We start from the raw sequence: 20,034 nt of genomic DNA, 5'->3' as shown, positions 1-20,034 counted from the left end.
CAGGTGGGACTGGGGCATGATGGAGAGAATGTGTGGAAGCAAATGCTAGAGACCTACATGCTCACCTGCCTCTGGTTCCCATTGAGTGAGCTGACTGTGAGCAAGCCTCAGTCTGCCTCCCTGATTCTACCTGCCTCGCCTGCTCCTAAAGGGAGCATTTATCAACACTGGTTTGGTGGGTCTTAGCTACCTCTAGGAAATGGAGAAGTCTTCATTAGCCACTGGTTGTTGTCAGAGAGTCTAAGGTTGGGATCCTGTCTCATCTCTTGCCGCCTACTACAATGTTGTGGTTGTGGAGGGGACCACACCTCAAAAAGTACTGACCTATTTGTTCCCTCTGCGGACCTCCCTTCCTTCTAGCCAACTTCACGTTGCCAGATGTTGGGGACTTCCTGGATGAGGTACTATTCATTGAGCTGCAGCGAGAAGAAGCAGACAAGCTGGTGAGGCAATACAACGAGGAAGGCCGTAAGGCTGGGCCACCCCCTGAAAAGCGCTTTGACAACCGAGGCGGTGGTGGCTTCCGGGGCCGTGGGGGTGGTGGCACTTTCCAGCGCTATGACAACCGAGGCCCCCCCGGGGGCAACCGAGGAGGCTTTCAGAACCGAGGAGGAGGCAGTGGTGGAGGAGGCAACTACCGAGGAGGTGAGCTCTCGCACTTCTGGTTTCTGGGTCAGGGTTGGGCTTTGTGACCGTTTATTCAGTCAGTAGGTGAAGGTTCCTTAGCACCAGCCCAGGGCTGAACTCTGGTAGAGAACCAGGATGAGTCAGACTCGGGGTCTCAGGGAAATGCTCCCACTATCCTGTTCGCCCTGGGCACTTGCCCATTTGTATGTCACATTCTGGCCTTTTTTGTGCATCTTCCTCATCTGACCGTCAGCTTGAGAAGAAGAACCAAACCAAGTTACTGTCAGTCCTGGGTCCCAGCTCAGGACCTGGTATAAGTCAAATGTTAGGACTGCTTTGGGTTATATATTTTAAAACGAATGGAAAAGGGGGCTTAGGTTAATTTACCCAGAATTTACTAAATCTAGAGTTGTGGTCAAGTGGCCCAAATTCCAAGTTCTTAGTCACTAAGTTCTGCTGTCAGCAATAAAGTGTACGATCATAATTTAACAGGCATGCCCCACCATGTTTTGGTCTGTGCTGCATAGTTTGGGGACACAGCCCGGACCCTGACAGACACATCACCTTGTAGTGACAGTCCAGAAGGATTCTGAGCTTAATAGGAAAGCCCAGCTGGACTGTGACCTTAGGTGGCACTTGACCCAATCTGTAGGGGAGCAGGGCTCAGGAAGGCTTCCTGAGAGCCTAAGTTAAGGTCTAGAGACCAGTAGGAGTTGGAAGAGGGAAGAGTCTCAGGCTCAAGAAACAACTGCATGAGGGTTCAGGAGAGACTGGCCGATTTGGACAAACCTAACGAGGACTGTCCCCAGTGCTTGGCACCCCTCTTCCAGAACATCTCTTCCGATTTATTCAATAGCTATCAAGATGCTGAGGACACAATTGAAACCAGGACAAACCTGTCAGTCAACAGCGATAACCAAGTGTTGTCAGGGCTACACGGCAGAGTGCACCCAGGGGTCTGGGGAATCCCAGAGAGGATGCTTTGTTTACTTGACTGAGCTGCTCTGAGCCTAGCCATACTGGGCTGCAGCAGTCACCAAGTCAGCCCAGCTCTTGAGGGGCCCAAGTTGAGAATGACAGGCCTCTCATCTGGTTTCTCCAATGCAGGTTTCAACCGCATTGGAGGTGGTAGCTACAACCAGAACCGCTGGGGTAACAATAGCCGGGATAACAACAACTCCAACAACCGAGGCAGCTACAATCGAGCTCCCCAACAGCAACCACCCCCTCAGCAGCCACCGCCACCACAGCCACCACCACAGCAGCCACCGCCACCACCCAGTTACAGCCCAGCTCGAAACCCACCAGGGATCGGCAGCTACAGCAAGAACAGCAACATCCCTGGCTCGAGTGTCAGTACCAGCACCCCCACTGTCAGCAGCTACAGCCCTCCACAGGTGAGAGGAGGTGGGATCAGGGAAATTTCCAACACCTGCTTCAGCCCGTCTCCACTCCTACCTGCCCTTCTTTCTCCCAGACAGTGCTTTTGACGAGGATGGTCCCTCGCCATCTCCAGGTTCATCCAGCAAGTGTATTTCTCTTGGCTGTGTCACTGGCTCACTGAATCCCCAAGAAAGCACTCAGAGTTGCCCCTTGCCCAGGCTGGAAGGGCTGATTCTGTTGTCTTCAGGATGTGGAGACAGGCCCTAAGGTTGATGAGGACTTGGCCTCTGCTCTGAGACCTTCAAACAGAGCAGCTCCAGACTCAGTTCCAGTTCTCTGAAAGCCAGTGCTCGGACTCTGGAATGCACAGGCCCTTGTCAACCAGAGTATGTCTCCTTTTATTGTGCAGCTGTTTCCTGAATACCTTTCACATGCCAGGCCTGGGAACAGCTGCCAAGAGACAGATGAATGGTTCCCCACTCCTGGTCTAACAAGAATATTTTCTAGAACAGTAGTTGAGCAGGCGCAGATTCAGGCCCCACCCTAAAACATCCTAGTTTTGTGACCTTGGACTGCCTTACCTCTCTGGACCTCCTTTTCTCATAAAGGACTATAGTTGTTAATAGAATTCACATCCAAGGCTTGTTGTGGGAGATGGTTGGTGGCATCATAGCTTCATGGAACCACAGATCTGGGGTCAAGTCCTGGCTCTCTGCCACTTGGGCCCAATCAGTGATTTAACCTCCCTGAGTCTCTGCTTCCTTCTCAATAAAACGAGGCTGACAGAGTACACCTCTCAGAGCTGGTGGGGGGACTGGGTTAGTTAATGATACAGCCTGGACATGGGAAGCACTTAGGAAATTACCACTACTATTTTTTCTTTTCTTTTTTATATGAATAAGCTCTTTTTTTTTTATTTTTTTGTTAATCCTCACCATAGGATATTTTTCCATTGACTCTTAGAGAGAGTGGAAGCAGAGAGAGAGAGAGAGAGAGAGAGAGAGAGAGAGAGAGAGAGAGAGACACATCAATGTGAGAGAGACACATCAAATGGTTGCCTCCCCACACACACTCTGACCAGGGCGGAAGATTGAGCCTGTAACCAAGGTACGTGCCCTTGACCAGAACTGAACCCAGGAACCTTCCATCTGCGGGCCAATGCTCTATCCACTGAGCCAAACCTGCTAGGGCACCACTACTCTTTTTCTCAGTAACTCCTCCCATAATGACTCTCAGAATTTACTGAGTACCCAGTGGTTTGTGTTCACATGCTTATTGAATACAGAATAAGATAATTGAATAGTTCTGTTGTAATTTTTGTTTTTTGGGGGGGGGGAACCCTGGGATTTCAAGAGCTGCCTTGTACTTAACTCCCCAGGGTCTGGGAGTCCATAACACCTCTGTATCCTACCCTGCCTTTCCTGCCATGTTGCTAACCCACCTCCCCCTCAGGCCTCCACCTCCACCTGGGAAGTTCCTTTGTGGGCCCACTGCTTACAGAAGTCTTCCCTTCATCCCAGCTGAACTGGCTATTTCACAGAGCCCTGGTTTTTCCCCCCCACTTTCCAGCCGAGTTACAGCCAGCCACCCTACAACCAGGGAGGTTACAGCCAGGCCTATACAGCCCCACCACCTCCACCTCCACCACCACCTGCCTACAACTATGGGAGCTACGGCGGCTACACCCCGGCCCCCTACACCCCACCACCACCCCCTACTGCACAGACCTACCCTCAGCCCAGCTATAACCAGTATCAGCAGGTAGGTATCGAATGGGGACACGGGTTAGGGAGGCTGGGGGCAATGGAATGGAGTGACTCTCAGGGTCCCCTTGCGGTGTGTATTCCCAGACTTGAGTCCTTGCTTATCCCATGAAGATGAGCAGCCTGCCAGGAATTCACCTGATGCCCTAGCAGTAGTAGTGCCCTCGCAGTACACTTCTGTACTGGCTGCTGAACAGCTGGTATCCTAGCTCCTCTCCCCAGTGCAGCAAGGAAAGGGTATAGCAGTGGCCTCCAGATCCTGCCTCACCATAGCCAGTGTCCGTTCCAGTGGTTGGTAATGGGCCACCATACCCGTGATTGAGTATTTTGAATATGGTCCTTAACCTGTACCTGAAAAGGGCCTTAGGTTGGCAAGCCAGGAGACCTGGGCTGCAGTCCCTCGCTGCCCACCCATGTGGCATCAGGTCAGTCCCTTGTCCTCCCTGGGTGCCTTGATTTCTCTGTCAGGGGACCATGTGTCAGCCGTTGTCACTGCACCCATCTCTACCCAGGGTGAAAGTGGGGTGAGGGGAGGAGCCAAATGGAGGTCTAGATGAGAGACAACTCTGTACTTTTGGTTTCTCCCTAGTATGCTCAACAGTGGAACCAGTACTATCAGAACCAGGGCCAGTGGCCGCCATACTACGGGAACTACGACTACGGGAGCTACGCCGGGAACACACAGGGGGGCACAAGCACTCAGTAGCCAGTGTACCCCGGAGGCCCTACCGGCTTCCTCTACCAGCGCCCGCCACGGCCCCTCATCTGCCCCCACCGGGTCCTGTGGTGCTGGGGGACAGGTCATCCCAGGGCTGCCTCCCTCCAGCCCACTGCCTCCCCTCTGAGGGGCTTCTTCAACCACAGGGCTGGGCATTTTTCTCTGGTTTCAAACAGACAACAATGACCTTTTATTTTCTCTTTCTCTCCCCACCTTCTCCCTCTTCCTCCTCTTCTTCCCGTCCTCCTTCTTGACTAAATACACCCCCTTCCTTGGTCATGCAGTGATGCTATAATGACTGAGGGGAGGGCCCCTTTCTGTCCATTCTTCCCAGCCCTGCTCCAGACCCTCAGCTTCCCAGACCCTCATGCAGTTGGTTGTAAATTCTTCCAGAAGCTGTTTTACTGTCTACTTTTCAGGATTTAAAAAAAAAAATCAAAAAATTAAAAAAAAAAGTTTAAAAAGCAAAAAAAACAAAATAGGAGGGAGGAAGCAGTGACAGATATTTTTTTGGTAATTATGCTTTTTTTAATTTTTAGAATTTGTCTGTTTTTACTGTGGGTTGGCTGTTGATACTTCATCAGGATAACCATTTCTTTGCTGAGTTCAGGCAACCAATGAAGAACCACACCCTCAAAACAAAACCACAAAATCAACTTTAACCTAACTTTTTATACAATGTCTCAGTTTCCCTTAACTTTGCACACAAGCTTCTGTGTTGAGTTGAATTGTAACTGCTTTTTGTATTTGGAGAGAGTGTGACTATTGAACTTGAAACCTTTTATTCCGGGCGTCTTGGTAGTTTCTGGTGGGATTAAGCCGGCGAGAGGGAAAATGGGGGAGGGGTGTCTCCTTTCCTTCAGAATATGAAGTTTTTCCCTCTGCTTCCTCTCGAGAGATCTCCCAGGTGCCAGACCTAAAGGTTTTTCCTACAGTGACCCTCTGATTATTTTTACTTGCCCTTGACCCATATGTTTTAACAGGATTTTAACAGACTGCACTTATTAAGAAATGTGTTTCCCCTGTTTTGTTTTGTTTTCTTTCAATAAATGAGATGGCACCTCCTAGCAGGAAGGAATAAGGGTTGAAACCTTGAAGTGCAATTGGCCTTTAATTGGGGTGAGGGACCTTTTCAAGGGGACATTATTTACCATTCATTAAACATTTATTGAGGGATTCATGCCTAGCCCCATTTTTGGTGCTGGGGATGCCACCTTAAACCTGGGGCCCTCAGTTTAAAACCCACTAGTTCGTTTTTGAAGTGGTTCTCTGGTCCCTGCCCTTTCCAGTCCACTCAGTCCCAAATCTCCAAGAATTTGTTTAGAAGGTATGGAACCAGATCCCTTGGTATGGAGGGTAAGTATGGCTAATAGGGGGAGACCAGGACTGGACTCGGGTCATCACTGGGTATCACTGCTCATCCACCTCAGGCCTGGCCTGTGAGCTGGACTTATGATAGTTCCTGCCTGTGTGTCTGGGTCCAGTGGGGATTACAGGAGCTTTATCCAGCCAATAGGTTAGGAACTTGCTCTGTTCCTCACTGGGCCTGGATGGTGCTGAGAGACACAGTATGGCCAAGGCAACCCTGAACCCTGCCCATCCAGGGCTCCCAGGCCGCAAGTAACACGGACCTGTCATCAAATGGTGATAGCACCTAGTGGTTAGCTATGAGAGCCTAGGGTGGTGGTGGTGGTGGTGGTGGTGGTGGTGAGGGCTTCCTAGAGAAGGGAAAATATTTTTTTTAAATATATTTTATTGATTTATTATAGAGAGGAAGGGAGAGGGATAGAGAGCTAGAAACATTGATGAGAGAGAAACATCAATCAGCTGCCTCCTGCACACCCCCTACTGGGGATGTGCCCACAACCACAACTGAGGTACATGCCCTTGACCGGAATCAAACCTGGGACCCTTCAGTCCGCAGGCCGGCGCTCTATCCACTGAGCCAAACCAGTCAGGGCAAGGAAAATATTTTAAAATAGGAGTGAGCCAGGTTAAAGGACATTCTGATTGCATTCCCACAGCCCATCATCCCCAGCAGTTTGAGTCATTTCTTCATTCCCTCTGGACAGCCTGTGTTCCTGGCCCTTTGTGAGGGGCAATGCTGGAGCACAGGAATAGCCAGTTCAGCTCCATCCCTTCCCTCACAGGAAGTATCTCAGCGTGTGGAAGGGACACAGGCTACAAAAAGGAGAAAGGCCAAATCGTTTTGAGGTCAGGGTGGGACATCTAAACATAAGGAGCGGAAGTTGGTGGCTAGTTAGACTAAAAGACGCTAGAGTAAGTGCCCACTCTCCCTGCTAAGCAAGGGCCTCTAGCCTGGGAATTCTTACCAACTCTGGTCTATGTGTTGAGCAACAGCTCCCTCTGCTGGCCTCAATACATTTAAGTGTAGTATCTATCTATCTGTGTGGGATATGTGCTGGGAATGCAAACTGCTCCTGGCCAGTGTCTAGATAACTGCACCAGCCTCCTCACAGATCTCCCTTCCCCTGAAACCCCTTGCCCTATCCCCACAGGATATAAAGGAGCTCAAGCTACTTAATATGGCTTATGAGGCCCCATACCTGGCCCCTGGTGACCTCACCGTCTTCATCTTTTGCTGCTCCCCCTTTGCACTTCAGATAAGTGATTTGGGGGGAGTCAAGTCCCTTGAATCTATAAATGCCATGATCCAAATTCACATGTATGTGGAATTTTGCATAAAGATACATGAGGTTCTCAATTCTCTGCCGCCCAATCAAGGCCTTCAAGTTAGAACTTATTCCCATTCCATATGAAGCCTTTACAGCAACCAGAACTATCCATGTGTGTGCTCTCTAGATCTTTGGCTTCTCCCATCCCCCTACCTAAACCCTTCCCTACCGCCCTTCCTCTTGTCCTAAATCATCTTTCAGGTCTCAACTGGGGCATCTCATCCTCCCAAAAGAAGCCTTCCCTGGGCCTCCAGAATGGGTGGCAGCTCCCTTATCCCCCTCAGTCCATTAGAGCCCTGAACATTCAGGACGGTCACTGGTGACATGTCTACTACCTAAGGCAAAGCAGTTTCCTAAGGCCACGTTTTTCTCCATATCTGCAGATTGTCCCAGCCCTCACCACCCAGCTCATGCTAACCGGAGACCGGGTGTGATGACAGAGCAAGAGACAAGGCTTAGTAAATATTCTTTGAAATGGTGAAAAGAAAAGGAAAGGCTGGCGTTTAAACTAGACCACAAACCCTTTGAGGCCCTGAAGGGTTTCTCATTCAACCGATCATCCATCCCAAAATTAAGCATGCGGGCTTTGGAGTCACTGCCGTGAACAGGTTGAACATCTTCCTCCTGATATACCAGTTCCGTAGCAGTTCAGATTGGAGGTGGGGGGAACCAAGTGTTAGGCCTCTGACACGGGTGGCCTTTTCCTTCCCGGCTACGGAGAGTGAAACCTAAGTGAGACACGCATGCGCATAGAAAGGTCCGCCTTCTGCCCGGAACTTTGGTTCTGGGCGCAGCGGGGCATCGGGACCCCAGCGAGTGTGCTCAGCCGGAAGTGGCCGCTTAGGGCGTGGAGCCGAGTTGACGGTGCGGAGCCTACCTCGGCGGTTAAAAAGCGTAGAAAATCCGGATGGAGGCTGTGGCGGCGGCGTCGGCGACAGCAAGGGAACCTGATGAAGGTGAGGTCAAGGCGGCGGGAGGGGGGGCTGCGAAGGAGGACTCTGTAGACCTGCCCTCGGCCTTACCTGTCCCTTCACCACTTTGTCCAGGTGAACCCCTCTCTTTGCGGGCTGACCTTTACTGTATCCCCTTCCCCGAAATTAACCTCTAACAAGTTCCAGGCCAGCCTTTTCCATGTCCCGGTTCCTCCTGGCTAACTCCCGGGTTAACTAACGGGAACCTCTCCCCTGCCCCGGGCTTACTCTACCTGTATCTCAGCCAACCCTGTTTCTCCAATTACCTCCTTCATTTTGTGTAACTGAGGCTTCCCTTTCCCCAGACTAACCCTCCTCCTGCCCCATGCAAACTCTGCTTATCTCAGACCAACGGTTTCCTCCGTCTCATTCTAATTCTTCCCCCAAAGTTCTCAGCCCTATCTGCCACCTCAGGGTGCTTGCTGGTAGTCCATTTCTGTGCTCCCCCGGGTCTCTCTCTATAGCACTTTTAATCTATTTCTCCTGATGCCTTCTCGTAAGTATCTAACATGCTTTTGTTTGCTCGACTTAAAATTCCATCCCCTGCTTCAAAGTAATCCCATGTGGGGTGAAGTGTGGCTGGGAGGCTGAAACATCACTGGCCAGAAATTGATCATTGTTGAAGCTGGATTATTGGGGGCGGGGGGGGGGGGGTACTCTCTATTTTTGTGCATGTTTGAAATTTTCCATAATAAAAAAAAAATGTTTTAACCTAAAGAGAAAATCTATCCCTTGATCCCATGCTACCTTCCAGAAACCATGTTATCTTTTCCAAAGAGTCACCCATCCTTGTTTCCATCTCCCCATCTCCCACCCACTGCAGTCTGGCTTTTACCTTCAGGAACTGCTCTGGTTAGGGTCCCCAGTGACCTCCCTGTGTCACCCCATTCAGTGTTTTTCTTATTAGACGACATGGAGAACACAGTGCTATTGGCCCCTCCGTCCTTCTTTAAGGTTTTCCCTTGGTTTCTCCGACACCCCTCTTTCCGATTTCCTTCCTGTCGAGCTCAGCCTCTAGTATTTGTTTCCCAAGACTGCTGTAGCAAATTACCACAAACTGGATGGCTTTAAACAACAGAAATTTATTCTCTCACAGCTCTGGAGGCCAGAGTCTGAAATCAGTATCACTGGGCAGATATCTAGGTGTCAGCAAGACAGTGGGGGGCACCCTCAGAGGCTCTAAGGGAGAGCCCATTCCTTGCCTTTTCCGCCTTTTGGCGGTTCCTGTCATTCCTTGATTGTGGCCACATCACTCCAACCCCTGCTTCCATCTGTCTTCACATTGTCATCTCCTCCATGTATGTCAGATCTTATAGGACACTTGTGATGGCTTTTATTTTTTTTTTTTAAATATATTTTATTGATTTTTCACAGAGAGGAAGGGAGAGAGATAGAGAGTCAGAAACATCGATGAGAGAGAAACATCGATCAGCTGCCCCCTGCACATCTCCCACTGGGGATGTGCCCGCAACCCAGGTACACGCCCCTGACCGGAATCGAACCCGGGACCCTTCAGTCCGCAGCCCGACGCTCTATCCACTGAGCCAAACCGGTTTCGGCTTGTGATGGCTTTTAGAGCCCACCTGGATAATGCAAGATACTCTCCCCATCTCGAGATGCTTAACTTAATCACATCTATAGAGACCCTTTTGTTGCTATTGTCGTTGGCTATACAAGGTAACATTAACAAGTTCCAGGAACTAAGACATGGCTATCTTTTTGGAGACCATTTTTTTAGAAGTCTTTCACAGGCATATCTTCTCCCCATCCAATTAGGGCTCTTTCCTAGCCCTTCGTTTCTCATCTTCACACATGTCCCCTCCCCTGCCCTCCCCATGACCTCTAATTTCTTTCAGCTTTAATTGTCTTGACTCTGTAACCCCCACAACTCTGTCCCCAGCCCAACACTTCTCTCTGAGAAGTCTCTAGCCCCATGTACTAATGGTCTCTAAAATGCCCCTTGGACGTCCCCTGGTTCCCTCTTACCTTCCATGTCCTGAACTGGCGTCAGCATCTTCCCTCAAACCTGCTCGTCCATGTCTTTGTCTCAGACACAGTTTGACTAGTTCAAGGGCAAGAGCTCTGGATCTTAATTGGATACCTCCCTTACCTCCCAGCCCTTCAGCCCCATGGCTTATGTACTTGGCCTCCCAGATATCTTTTTTTTTTTTAATATATATTTTTAATTAATTTCAGAGAAGAAGGGAGAGGAATAGAGAGATAGAAACATCAATGATGAGAGAGAGTCATTAATCGGCTGCCTCCTGCATGTCCCCCACTGGGGATTGAGCCCAAAACCCAGGAATGTGCCCTGACTGGGAACTGAACTGTGACCTCCTGGTTCATAGGTAAACACAACCACTGAGCCATGCCGGCCGGGCCCCAGACATCTTTCTAACCACCACTCCTCTTGTCCCTTCCTCCACAGCACCTGCTCTGGTCTAGCTCAGCTTTTAAAAAAAATTTTTTTGTGCTTAAATCTTCCCGTGTCCGGCTGGCATGGCTCAGTGATTGAGTGTCGACCTATGAACCAGGAGGTCACAGTTCAGTTCCCAGTCAGGGCACATTCCTGGGTTTTGGGCTCAATCCCCAGTGGGGGACATGCAGGAGGCGGCCAGTTGATGATTCCCTCTCATCATTGATGTTTCTATCTCTCTCTCCCTCTCCCTTCCTCTCTGAAATCAATAAAAATATATATTTTTTAAAAACCTGAAACCCATGTACCTGTAATCATTACCCCCTTAGTCTTCTCCATCCCAGCTAAGCTACCTAAAGGAGTTGTCTATACTTTCTTTTTTAAAATATATTTTTATTGATTTCAAAGAGGACGAGAGAGAGAGAAACATCAATGATGAGAGAAAATCATTGATCAGGGCTAGAGCCCACAACCCGGGCATGTGTTCTTAATCAGAATTGAACCCAGGACCCTTCAGTCTGCAGGCCAGTGCTCTATCCACTGAGCCGAACCGGCTAGGGCTATACTTTCTTTTTTTTTTTTTTTTAAAGAATAGTTTATTGATTTTTAGAGAGAGAGGAAGGGAGAAGAGAGAAACGTCCATGTGAGAGCGTAATATCAGTAAGCTGCCTCCTGCACACCCCTCACCGTTTTGGTGCACAGGACAACAACACCCAACCAACTGAGCCACACCAGCCAGGGCAAGGAGTTGTCTATACTTTCTGTCTGTACTTAGCTCCTGCTTGCTGCAGCCTAGCTCTCAGCTTTCCACTTTCCAGGGCCTGTATTGTCTTTGATCTTGCCTATTCCTCCATCAACTGGGTGCTTCATGAGGGCAGGAGCTGGCTTGGATTCCTCCTGTGGCTCCTCAGCATTACTCAGTTCAGGGCCTTGAATAGCTTTAGAGTTGCTAAAGAATGGTTTGGAAGAGAATGAATGAGTGAGTGAACAAGTTAGTGAATGTATTACATTTTGTGAACAAACGAAAAGGCAAAGAATTGAGTGAATCGGTGAACGAAGTGGTAAAGGACCAAGTAACTACACCAAACACTCCTGCCTCAGGGCCTTTGCACTGGCTGTTCCCTCTGTCTGAAACTCTTCTCCCCCAGAAATGTCATGGTTCAGTTCCTCACCACCCCAGGTCTCTACTGAAATGTCACTTTTTAGGCAAGCTTTCTCTGTCTTAAAATTGCAGCTTTTCCCCCTCCCTGTCCCCCATTTTCTCCTTTCCTCTGAATTTTTTTGCATAACTCTTAAACCACCTAACTGTATGTTTTCTAACACACTATATGTTTTTAGTAAATGTTTTTGATTATCTGTGTCTCCCACTGAAATGTCAACTTCTTGTTTATTGTGGTATTTCTAGGGCCTAACACAGTGCCCAAATTATAGTAGGTGCTCAATAAATGTGAAGTGAGTGAGGGACTGAGCACCCAGTCCCTCCTACTCACCCCCACTCCCATTCCAGACTAAGAAATCTCCCCTCTACCCACAGGCTGCACAGAGCCCACTTCTGGGCACTGGGGGGAGCTGAGCTGGATGCCAGTCCCATCCAGACCCGTGGACAAGGTGGAAGCAGCAGAGGGCGTTCCAAAGGCCCTGGGCAATGACGCCTCTGGGACTGAGAATGCAGCAGTGAGTGCTATGCTGCATGCCGTGGCTGCCAGCCACCTGCCTGTATGCAGCCAGCAGCAAGGAGAGCCTGACCTGACGGAGCAGGAGAAGGTGGCCATCCTGGGCCAGCTGTATCACGAAAAGCCACTGGTGTTTCTAGAGCGTTTCCGCACAGGCCTCCGCGAGGAGCACCTGGCCTGCTTTGGCCACCTACGTGGTGATCACCGTGCAGACTTCTACTGTGCGGAGGTAGCCCGGCAGGGCACCGCTCGGCCCCGCACCCTACGTACACGCCTGCGTAACCGGCGCTACGCTGCCCTGCGTGAGCTCATCCAAGGTGTGGGGGCAGGTGGACTGGACAGGAGGGGAAAGAGAGGTAGAGCTAATAAGAAGGATGCAAGAGCAGAAACAGACAGAGATCCTGGGAGACAAGTGCTGAGCCAGGGATTCAGGGAGAGACAGACAAATGTGAAGTGACAGGGTGACATTAGGAAGATTACACAAATAGGGACCCAGGGAAAGAGAATGGGAATGACCAAAGTACCATTTCAGATCTGTGAACCGAGGACACAGTGCCTAGAGCCGTGATAACTGGTTATCTGTCAGGAAAATTAGAACCCTCCCTCACACCGAACACAAAGGCATTGCTGGAAACCTGGGGGAGTGTGTTTATGACCCTGAGGACATAAAGGCACACGTGAATGAAAAGCATGAAGGAAAACATCAATCAATACCTGTTTGACCATGACATGACAAGTGTTTTTGTGACCAAAGACACCAGAACTAAAGGTAAAAGATGAGAGCAAATGAAGCAGAGAAAGTGAAGTTTCTTGTTAGGGAAAAGGCATGGGCTGAGGGAAATGAAAGAGTGGGACACAGCAACAGGTGAGCAAGATGAAAACAGGAGAGTGAATGGGGGGCTGGATGACAGAAACTGAGGTCAGAGAAGGAGAGGGTGACTGAGAGCCAGGAAAAAGAAGGGAGAGAAACAGAATCTGGTGGGAAATACAAAAGCTGGGGGTAAGAGAGGGCAAGATGGGAGGCAGGACAGGGATGGTCACGCTCAGGTGCTCCAGAGGCCAGGATTCAGGCAGATTCCCACCCTGGGCTCTGAAAGTAGGGCAGGAGGGACCAGGCTCCGTTTAACTGTCAACTGAGGCACAGAACTGCCCCTGTAGGAACAGGCAGCCAGGAGAGATGCAGAGGACCCGGGTTTAGGGTGCTAGGGATGCCAGGCCCACCTGGGGGGTGGCTGCAGAGAGGAGCACTAGGGAGAGCTGGGGTCTGGAAGACCACCAGGAAAACCACACCTGGGCAGAGGCCCTGTTCTACCTGCTCCTGTGCGCACATATGCCAGCTCCCATAGACATACACTTAGGTGTCCAGATGTGTGCGCCAATAGCCAGAATGGGGCTCAGTGGACAGGCACACAGCCTATAGACTGCGCATACATCTGCCTGCAATATCTGCACACTTTAGTCACACAGGTACCTGTGGCAGTGTGTGGACACCCACGGGAGGATGTGGGCAGGGGATTGTGAGTCCTGCCCTGGCATCTTGTCCACAGGCCGCCAGTGCCTCAGGGACAGGATATTCATGGGCCTTACTGTGCAGACACATGTTTGGACACATGAGTAGGCATGCAGATATAGGCCTGGTCACACAAATGTGCTCAGATGCATGCATGAATACTGGTGGCCACGGGACCTCAGGCATCTGCATATTTTCCTACATATTTGAATGTGTGCACACTTGCACTTGTGTGTTCATGTCTTCCTACCAGCATGATCACACACACATGCATGGACACATGTCTGCTCAGATACCCTCACCCTGCACGCAGCCCCTAGCCCCGCCCATAGGCTCCTGACCCCACTCTGTCTCCTCTGTGCAGGGGGCGAGTACTTCAGTGACGAGCAGATGCGGTTCCGGGCTCCACTGCTGTATGAGCAGTACATCGGGCAGTACTTAACCCAGGAGGAGCTCAGTGCCCGCACCCCAGCCCACCAGCCACCCAAGCCCGGCTCCCCCGGCACACCCCCTTGCCCACTCTCCGACCTGCTGCTGCAATCCTACCAGGAACAGGAGCTGCAGCAACGGCTGCTCCAGCAGCAGGAGGAGGAGGAGGCCTGCCTGGAGGAGGAGGAAGAAGAGGAAGAGGACAGTGACAAGGAAGGTGAGGACCAGCAGCAGGGGAGCCCCAGTATCTGGACTCCACAGTCCTGGGCCTGCGTATCTCCTCAGTCCATGGCACCAGGCTGGGCCCCACCTGCAGGAGTAGACATTGAGTCCCTGTCCTGCCTGACCCAAGAGCCCTGTGTGCCCTAGCTCTTCCCGACCTCTCCAGCATCTCTGCCCCCAATCCTCAAAAGCACCAAGCAATCCCTCGCCGCCAGGCCTTTGCTCATGATGTTCCCTCTACCGGGAATGCCTTCCCTTCACCACCCTCAGGTGTCTAGTCTTGACCCTATTCTGCAGCCCGTGGAGCACTGGTTGTCATGTGCTTGGTGTGTGCTCCAGGAGGGCAGGGACTGCAGGCTTTCTGGTCACTGTTATGTTCCCAGTGCCACCCAGCACAAAGGATGCAGCTCTCTGAACTATGTTCAGCACCTACCCGAGTGTCCCCCTCACACTCCCACACTGTGGGTGTCTCCCCCGCAGACCAGAGCCCTGGCAAAGATTCGGAGACCTGGGTTCCCGACTCCGAGGAGAGGCTGATCCTGCGGGAAGAGTTCACCAGCCGGATGCACCAGCGCTTCCTGGACGGCAAGGACGGGGACTTTGACTACAGGTGCTTCATGCCTCTACCTCCTCGTCCCCCAACCCAGCACCCTATAGCCCTCAGCTGCATGCCAGGTCCCAGGCATCTCCATGGAGGGCCTCCGTGGTGCTAGAAGGCCCCAGAACAGTTCCAGGCAATGGGCCCTGGGGTCAGACAGCCTCCGGGTTTCAGATCAACCAAAGATCAGTGGGTGACCTTGGACTAGCTTTGTCCATCTGAGAGCCTCGATCCTCTCCCCAAATGTAAGGAGGGAATGAGCAGGGCTGACATTCAACTCAATATTGATAAGATATTGAAACATTTTCACTTGGTGGCCTGGCAGGATGCCACTACCCCAGGCCTCCCAAATGTCCCCCGGAACCCCACACCTCATGCTGCAGGAAGTAATCCCTGGCAAAGCTAATGTGTAGTGGGAGGGGCCTGTGGTGGGGGCCCTGCAGTGTTGGTGGGTAATTTCTCCAGTATAACCTCAGGGCCAAGATGCATGGGCCACCTGCTTTGAAAAGGATTTTACTATCGGGGAGAAGGACGCAGGAGAGTGAACTATCAAAATCAAAGATAAGTGGTTTGTCCACTGAGGCAATCTGGCTTGTGGTCCTGAACACCGGCATGGCAGCAGAGGGCTCTGGTTTCAAACACAACTCTAATGCAGTGTGAACAAGCAGACCTTTGGGGGCACGTCAGCTGAATGGGGATCATAACAGCCACTGGCCCAATCTGGACACCCTGGCTCTGGAGTCAGGTCCAGGTGGTCACTTCCAGCCTGGACCAGCCTTGCAGCCTGAATGTCCACAGAGTGAGGGAGGGAGCCCTCAGTGAGGGCACCATTGCTGCCATAAAACCCACAAGGAATCCAGGCCTGGCGTGAGGAATGAGGAATGATGGAGACGAAGCCTGTCCCCTCTCCAGAGGCCACTGCTGGGCAGCAGGGCCACATGGTCCCTCATGGTGTTCAGCCACCTCGTGCCGAGTGCCTGCTGTGTCCAGGCTTGGGATAAAGCAGGAAACACAACCGATGAGAGGATTCCCAGCCCTGAAGGAGGTCCCACTGTAGTGAGGAAAAGAAGCATCAAGCGTTTGGTGGTGATGGGCCATGAAGAAAAGGTGGGGATGCGGGGAGACAAGGTGGCCAGGAAAGGCTCTCTGAGTAGATACCTACAGGAAGTGAAGGGTGAGTGACAGATATCTGGGGGAAGGGCCCTAGGGTGGCACGGAAGAATAGCAAGGCTGCCCGAGTGGCAGGAGGGAGGGCAGAATGGACAGGGCTTTCTGCACAAAGGGAGCTTGATGGGAACTGAGGGAGGATTTGGAGTGGAGTCCGGCTCCTCACATTTTAGGATCACTTGTCACTTTAATGCAGTTTCTGGGCCTCAGAACTCATGGTCTTGGGACAGCATAATTCTTTGTGAGCGGGGCCTATCCTAGTGCACCAGAACGCTGAGTAGTACCCTGGCCTCCACCCACTAGGTGCCAGTAGCAGCTCCCCAGTTGTGACAACCAAATGTCTCCGGTTATCACCGGATGTCATCTGAGGGGACACAGCCTTCCAGGCTGAGAACCACTGCCTTGGGAATGTGGGCCCCAGTGTCACCATATCACATCTTCCAGCTTTTTAAGAGAAACCAGAAGTTTTTATGTAAAATCTCTGATTTGGAAAATACTGCCTTTTGTTTGAAGCCCTGAGAGACCCAGCATCCCCCTCCAAAGGGGTTAGCTGAAACGAAGAGCTGCCAGCATACGGCCTTTGACCTCACAGGGCCAAGCCATTTCCCCAGCTTCCCCAAAGGGTGGGGTCTGGGCCCAGGCAGAGCCAGCCTCTGACACCCCTCTCCTCCCTCTGCAGCGCCGTGGATGATAACCCCGACTTCGACAACCTGGACATTGTGGCCCGGGATGAGGAAGAGAGGTACTTTGATGAGGAGGAGCCTGAGGATGCACCTAGCCCGGAGCTAGACGGGGACTGATGGCCCAGCCACCCGCCCTGTCCACCCCCCCACCCCCCAAACAAGGCAGCTGATCAGTGGCTGGCTCAGAGACTTTCTTCAGGGACCCCAGTGAAGCTGCCTCAGAGGGTCTGGTCCCATCTCAGACTGCCCCTCCCGCTGTGTCTGCAGTTCCCCCCAACCCAACCCTGCTTCATTGCTGTTTCTCTGGGTTTCTTTCTCTGTCTTTGGTCTCTTTTTCTCCCTGCCTTTCTGTCTCCCTCTCTCCACCTCAGTCTCTTTCCTCTCTGCCTTTCTGTTTCTCCTCCTCATTCTGTGCCTTGGCCTCTGTCACCACAACAGGGCGAACATCCTTCCCTTGACCAAGTCCAGCAGGGCCCTTTGTAGCTAGAGCCAGCCAAGTCGACACCAGTGCCCAACTTGGGGTCGGGCTGATCCCTGGGCCCCAGAGCAGCTCGCTATCTCCCCTCCTGGTCCCTACTCTGTTATTCACCTGTCCCATTTGTCAAGCTCTCCTTGCCTCTATATGTTCCCTTCTCTCCTTCGGCCTTGTGGGCCTGTGGTTCTTCCTGCCAGTCCGTTTCCATCTCTCAGCCTTTATCTCTGGGTTTCAGTGCCATCCCCAGTCTGGCTGCTGAGTGTGGCCTCACTGCAGGCAGGGGGAGAGCACAGAGGTGTCCACAGCCATCACCGCTCCACTGGGACCCAGCCCTGGGAGGGATGGGCAGGGGAAGCACTGGGTATCATGGGCCTGCCAGCTTGGGAGTGGGGGAGGGGCACTCTCCCCTCCCAGCCCACAGCCCCCCTCTGCCCAGCCACAATTTTCCCTTTCTTCACTTCCTCTGCCTCTCTCTCCCTCTTGTTTACACTCCCCAAATACGCACAGGCTGTTATCATGGGTCCTGAGTCATCCCACACACACAGGCTGCCCCTCGTCTCTGCCCCCAGCCAGCCACAGGCCCGCCCCACAGAGCCCCCTGCCTCCCCGGCTAATGGGAGCCAGATGGCCGCCTGGTGACTCAGCCACCGGCCTGTGGGAACCCAGGCATCCCGCCTTCCCATGCCCCCACACCCAGCTCATGCTCCCCCAGTAGACACATGGAAAAGGGCCGTCTGCTGGAGGAGAGCATGGCCACGGGTCAGGGAGGTGGGGCCTGGGGCCTCTCAGCCCTGTGCACAGGAGTAGCGGCATCCTTCCACAGCCAAACCTAAAGACCCTTCAAGCTGCCTCTTGGGGCATGTAGTCCAGAGTGAGCAGAGGCCTTGAGGCCTCCTAGGGCCATGACTGGACCCCCAGGCCTTAGCTCTGCCCTCTGGGTCAGCCAGAATTAGAGCCAGACACAGAAAGTGAGAGCTGGATGGGCACGGAGGGACATTCAGGCTGTTCAATGAGAAAAAAAAAAAGGAAAGTTCTGGTTTCTGAGCAGTTCTATCCTGTGCCAGGCCCGAGCCAGGTGCTTGACACTGCGCTGAATCCTCCAGACATCGCTGCGAACTAGGGACTCAACTCATAGACCGGGCAAGGGAGGCCCAGGAAGGAGGGCGGCCTTCAGAGGTGAAAAGGCAGGTCTAGAACCACAAGTCCTAGAGAGCTCTACTGGCCTGCGGTCAGCTATCGGCACTCAGAGTGGACAAATGCACAGACGTCCTCACATGGGAAGACGAGAAGACTTAGCTGTTGATGATGATAGCAGCTAAGCTTTGGGCGCCTCTTCGGCACCAGGCACCGTCCTCCACACAGACTTGACTGAATCATCTTGACAGAGAAGCCAGTATTTGAATCCCAACCATCACGGTCCTGTGCGCCTCTTGCTATCAGTACTGATAATCCACCTCCCGGAGGAGGCCCAGGGTCATCCAGGCAGCTGACTCACAGGAGAGACGTGTGTCCTGGCACCTGTGCTTATGCCCTCAGGTTGTGAGCACACTCCTACTCCAGGCATCAGCCCTTAGTGCACATTTTTCACCATTCGATCATTAAATTTGTGGTATACTGTGCCGTACATAAATTTTTTTTTTAAGTGAACACTATTGAATAGGAATTAGGGTGAGTCAGATGGTGGGAGAACAGCGTGTGTAGCTGAGGTGGAGGTGGAGCTAGTCAAGAGGAATGGAGAGACACTTCCCAAAGGTCACGGCCTCTGTGCTGAGACCTGGAGGTGCCCCAGTGGCCTGGCCCTGGCCCTGGCTCCCAGGTCTGGGGTTGGGGTGGGTGGAGAGGCTGAGTCAGGAAGGGAGGGCCCTGCTGGGGGAGAGTCTCTCAGTGCACATCCGGCCCCCACCCCCAGTCTCCTGTCTGTCCTGGCTGCCACCCCCACGTCTGACACCTCTGTGCGTCCTGCCAAAGCTGACATGGACTCCACGAGCCTCTAATGCCTGCCTGCTCTGTCCTTTGTCCTGCTTCTCTCCCTCTACCCCCCACCCTCCTCTCTATTGCCCTTTCATTCTGTCTCTGCACCTCTCTGGCTGTCATTGTCTACCCTTTCTTCCTCGTTCTTCCTGGGCGGCTGCCTCCTTTCTCTCCCTCATCACTCCCTGAGCTTCCCTCACTGTCTCATGTCCCCATTTCCCCTGCCTTTCTGTTGGGGCCTCCCCTCCCTGTGTCACTCCTGCTTGTTTGCCCTCATGTTTTCCTATCCCTCTCCCTGCTGTCTTGGCCAGCCCCCATCATATCCATCTCAATCTCTGTCCTCTCTTCTCTGGCTCCCAAACCCTGGAAGCCCAGAGAAGAGATCCAGGTTAGAGGTTCACTGGTGGCTCCTGGGAGCCCAGAATGAGGGGTCACCTCCACCCAGAAAGGGGGTGGGAAGGGCAGTGAGGTTGCAGCCTGTCTGGCCAGAAGGAAGTGTCTATGCTGTGGCCTGGTCACCCCCCCCTCCACTGGCCCCCAGGACCTGCTGGGCTGCCACCACCCCCGGGCTGGGACAGAGTAAACACTGCCGCCGGCAGCCGGGATATTTATACCAAGGGCTGGGCGCAGGTCCAGTGCCCACCGCAGCCCCTGCCCTGCCCTGCCCGCCACAGCCAGCCCCGAGCCAGCGTGGCACCAGCCGGCGAGGGGACATACCGCAGAAGCAGCCTC

The 20,034-nt window shown here is 52.5% G+C and overlaps 2 protein-coding genes across 4 annotated transcripts in view; both read left to right on the top strand.

The window, feature by feature from the left end:
- Positions 1–5,581, top strand: part of HNRNPUL1 (heterogeneous nuclear ribonucleoprotein U-like 1) — a 37,647-nt gene extending 32,066 nt beyond the window's left edge. For both annotated transcript variants that reach the window (XM_005868770.2, XM_005868769.2), the window contains exons 12-15: positions 361–645; positions 1,735–2,024; positions 3,580–3,771; positions 4,363–5,581. In XM_005868770.2, the coding sequence (XP_005868832.1) occupies positions 361–645; positions 1,735–2,024; positions 3,580–3,771; positions 4,363–4,479 (884 nt within the window). In that variant the 3' untranslated portion in view covers positions 4,480–5,581. The remainder of the gene's footprint in view (positions 1–360; positions 646–1,734; positions 2,025–3,579; positions 3,772–4,362) is intronic.
- Positions 5,582–6,428: 847 nt separating this feature from the next.
- CCDC97 (coiled-coil domain containing 97) lies at positions 6,429–18,955 on the top strand. Of its 2 annotated transcripts, XM_014541706.1 has the most exons (6): positions 6,429–8,143; positions 12,109–12,564; positions 14,122–14,403; positions 14,889–15,018; positions 16,853–16,915; positions 18,396–18,955. In XM_014541706.1, exons 1-6 carry the CDS (start codon positions 8,095–8,097, stop codon positions 18,412–18,414), a joined length of 999 nt encoding a protein of 332 aa, XP_014397192.1. In that variant the 5' UTR covers positions 6,429–8,094; the 3' UTR covers positions 18,415–18,955. The 2 variants fall into 2 exon arrangements, with proteins under 2 accessions (XP_014397192.1, XP_005868829.1); XM_005868767.2 differs by having other exon boundaries at positions 16,853–18,948.
- The last annotated feature ends 1,079 nt before the right edge of the window (positions 18,956–20,034 follow it).

This window comes from Myotis brandtii, unplaced genomic scaffold (genome assembly GCF_000412655.1).
Source record: "Myotis brandtii unplaced genomic scaffold, ASM41265v1 scaffold277, whole genome shotgun sequence".
In the NCBI taxonomy this organism is placed as follows: domain Eukaryota; kingdom Metazoa; phylum Chordata; class Mammalia; order Chiroptera; family Vespertilionidae; genus Myotis; species Myotis brandtii.
The sequence above is the reverse complement of the archived record's forward strand: the minus strand, read 5'-3'. Positions and strand labels throughout refer to the sequence as shown.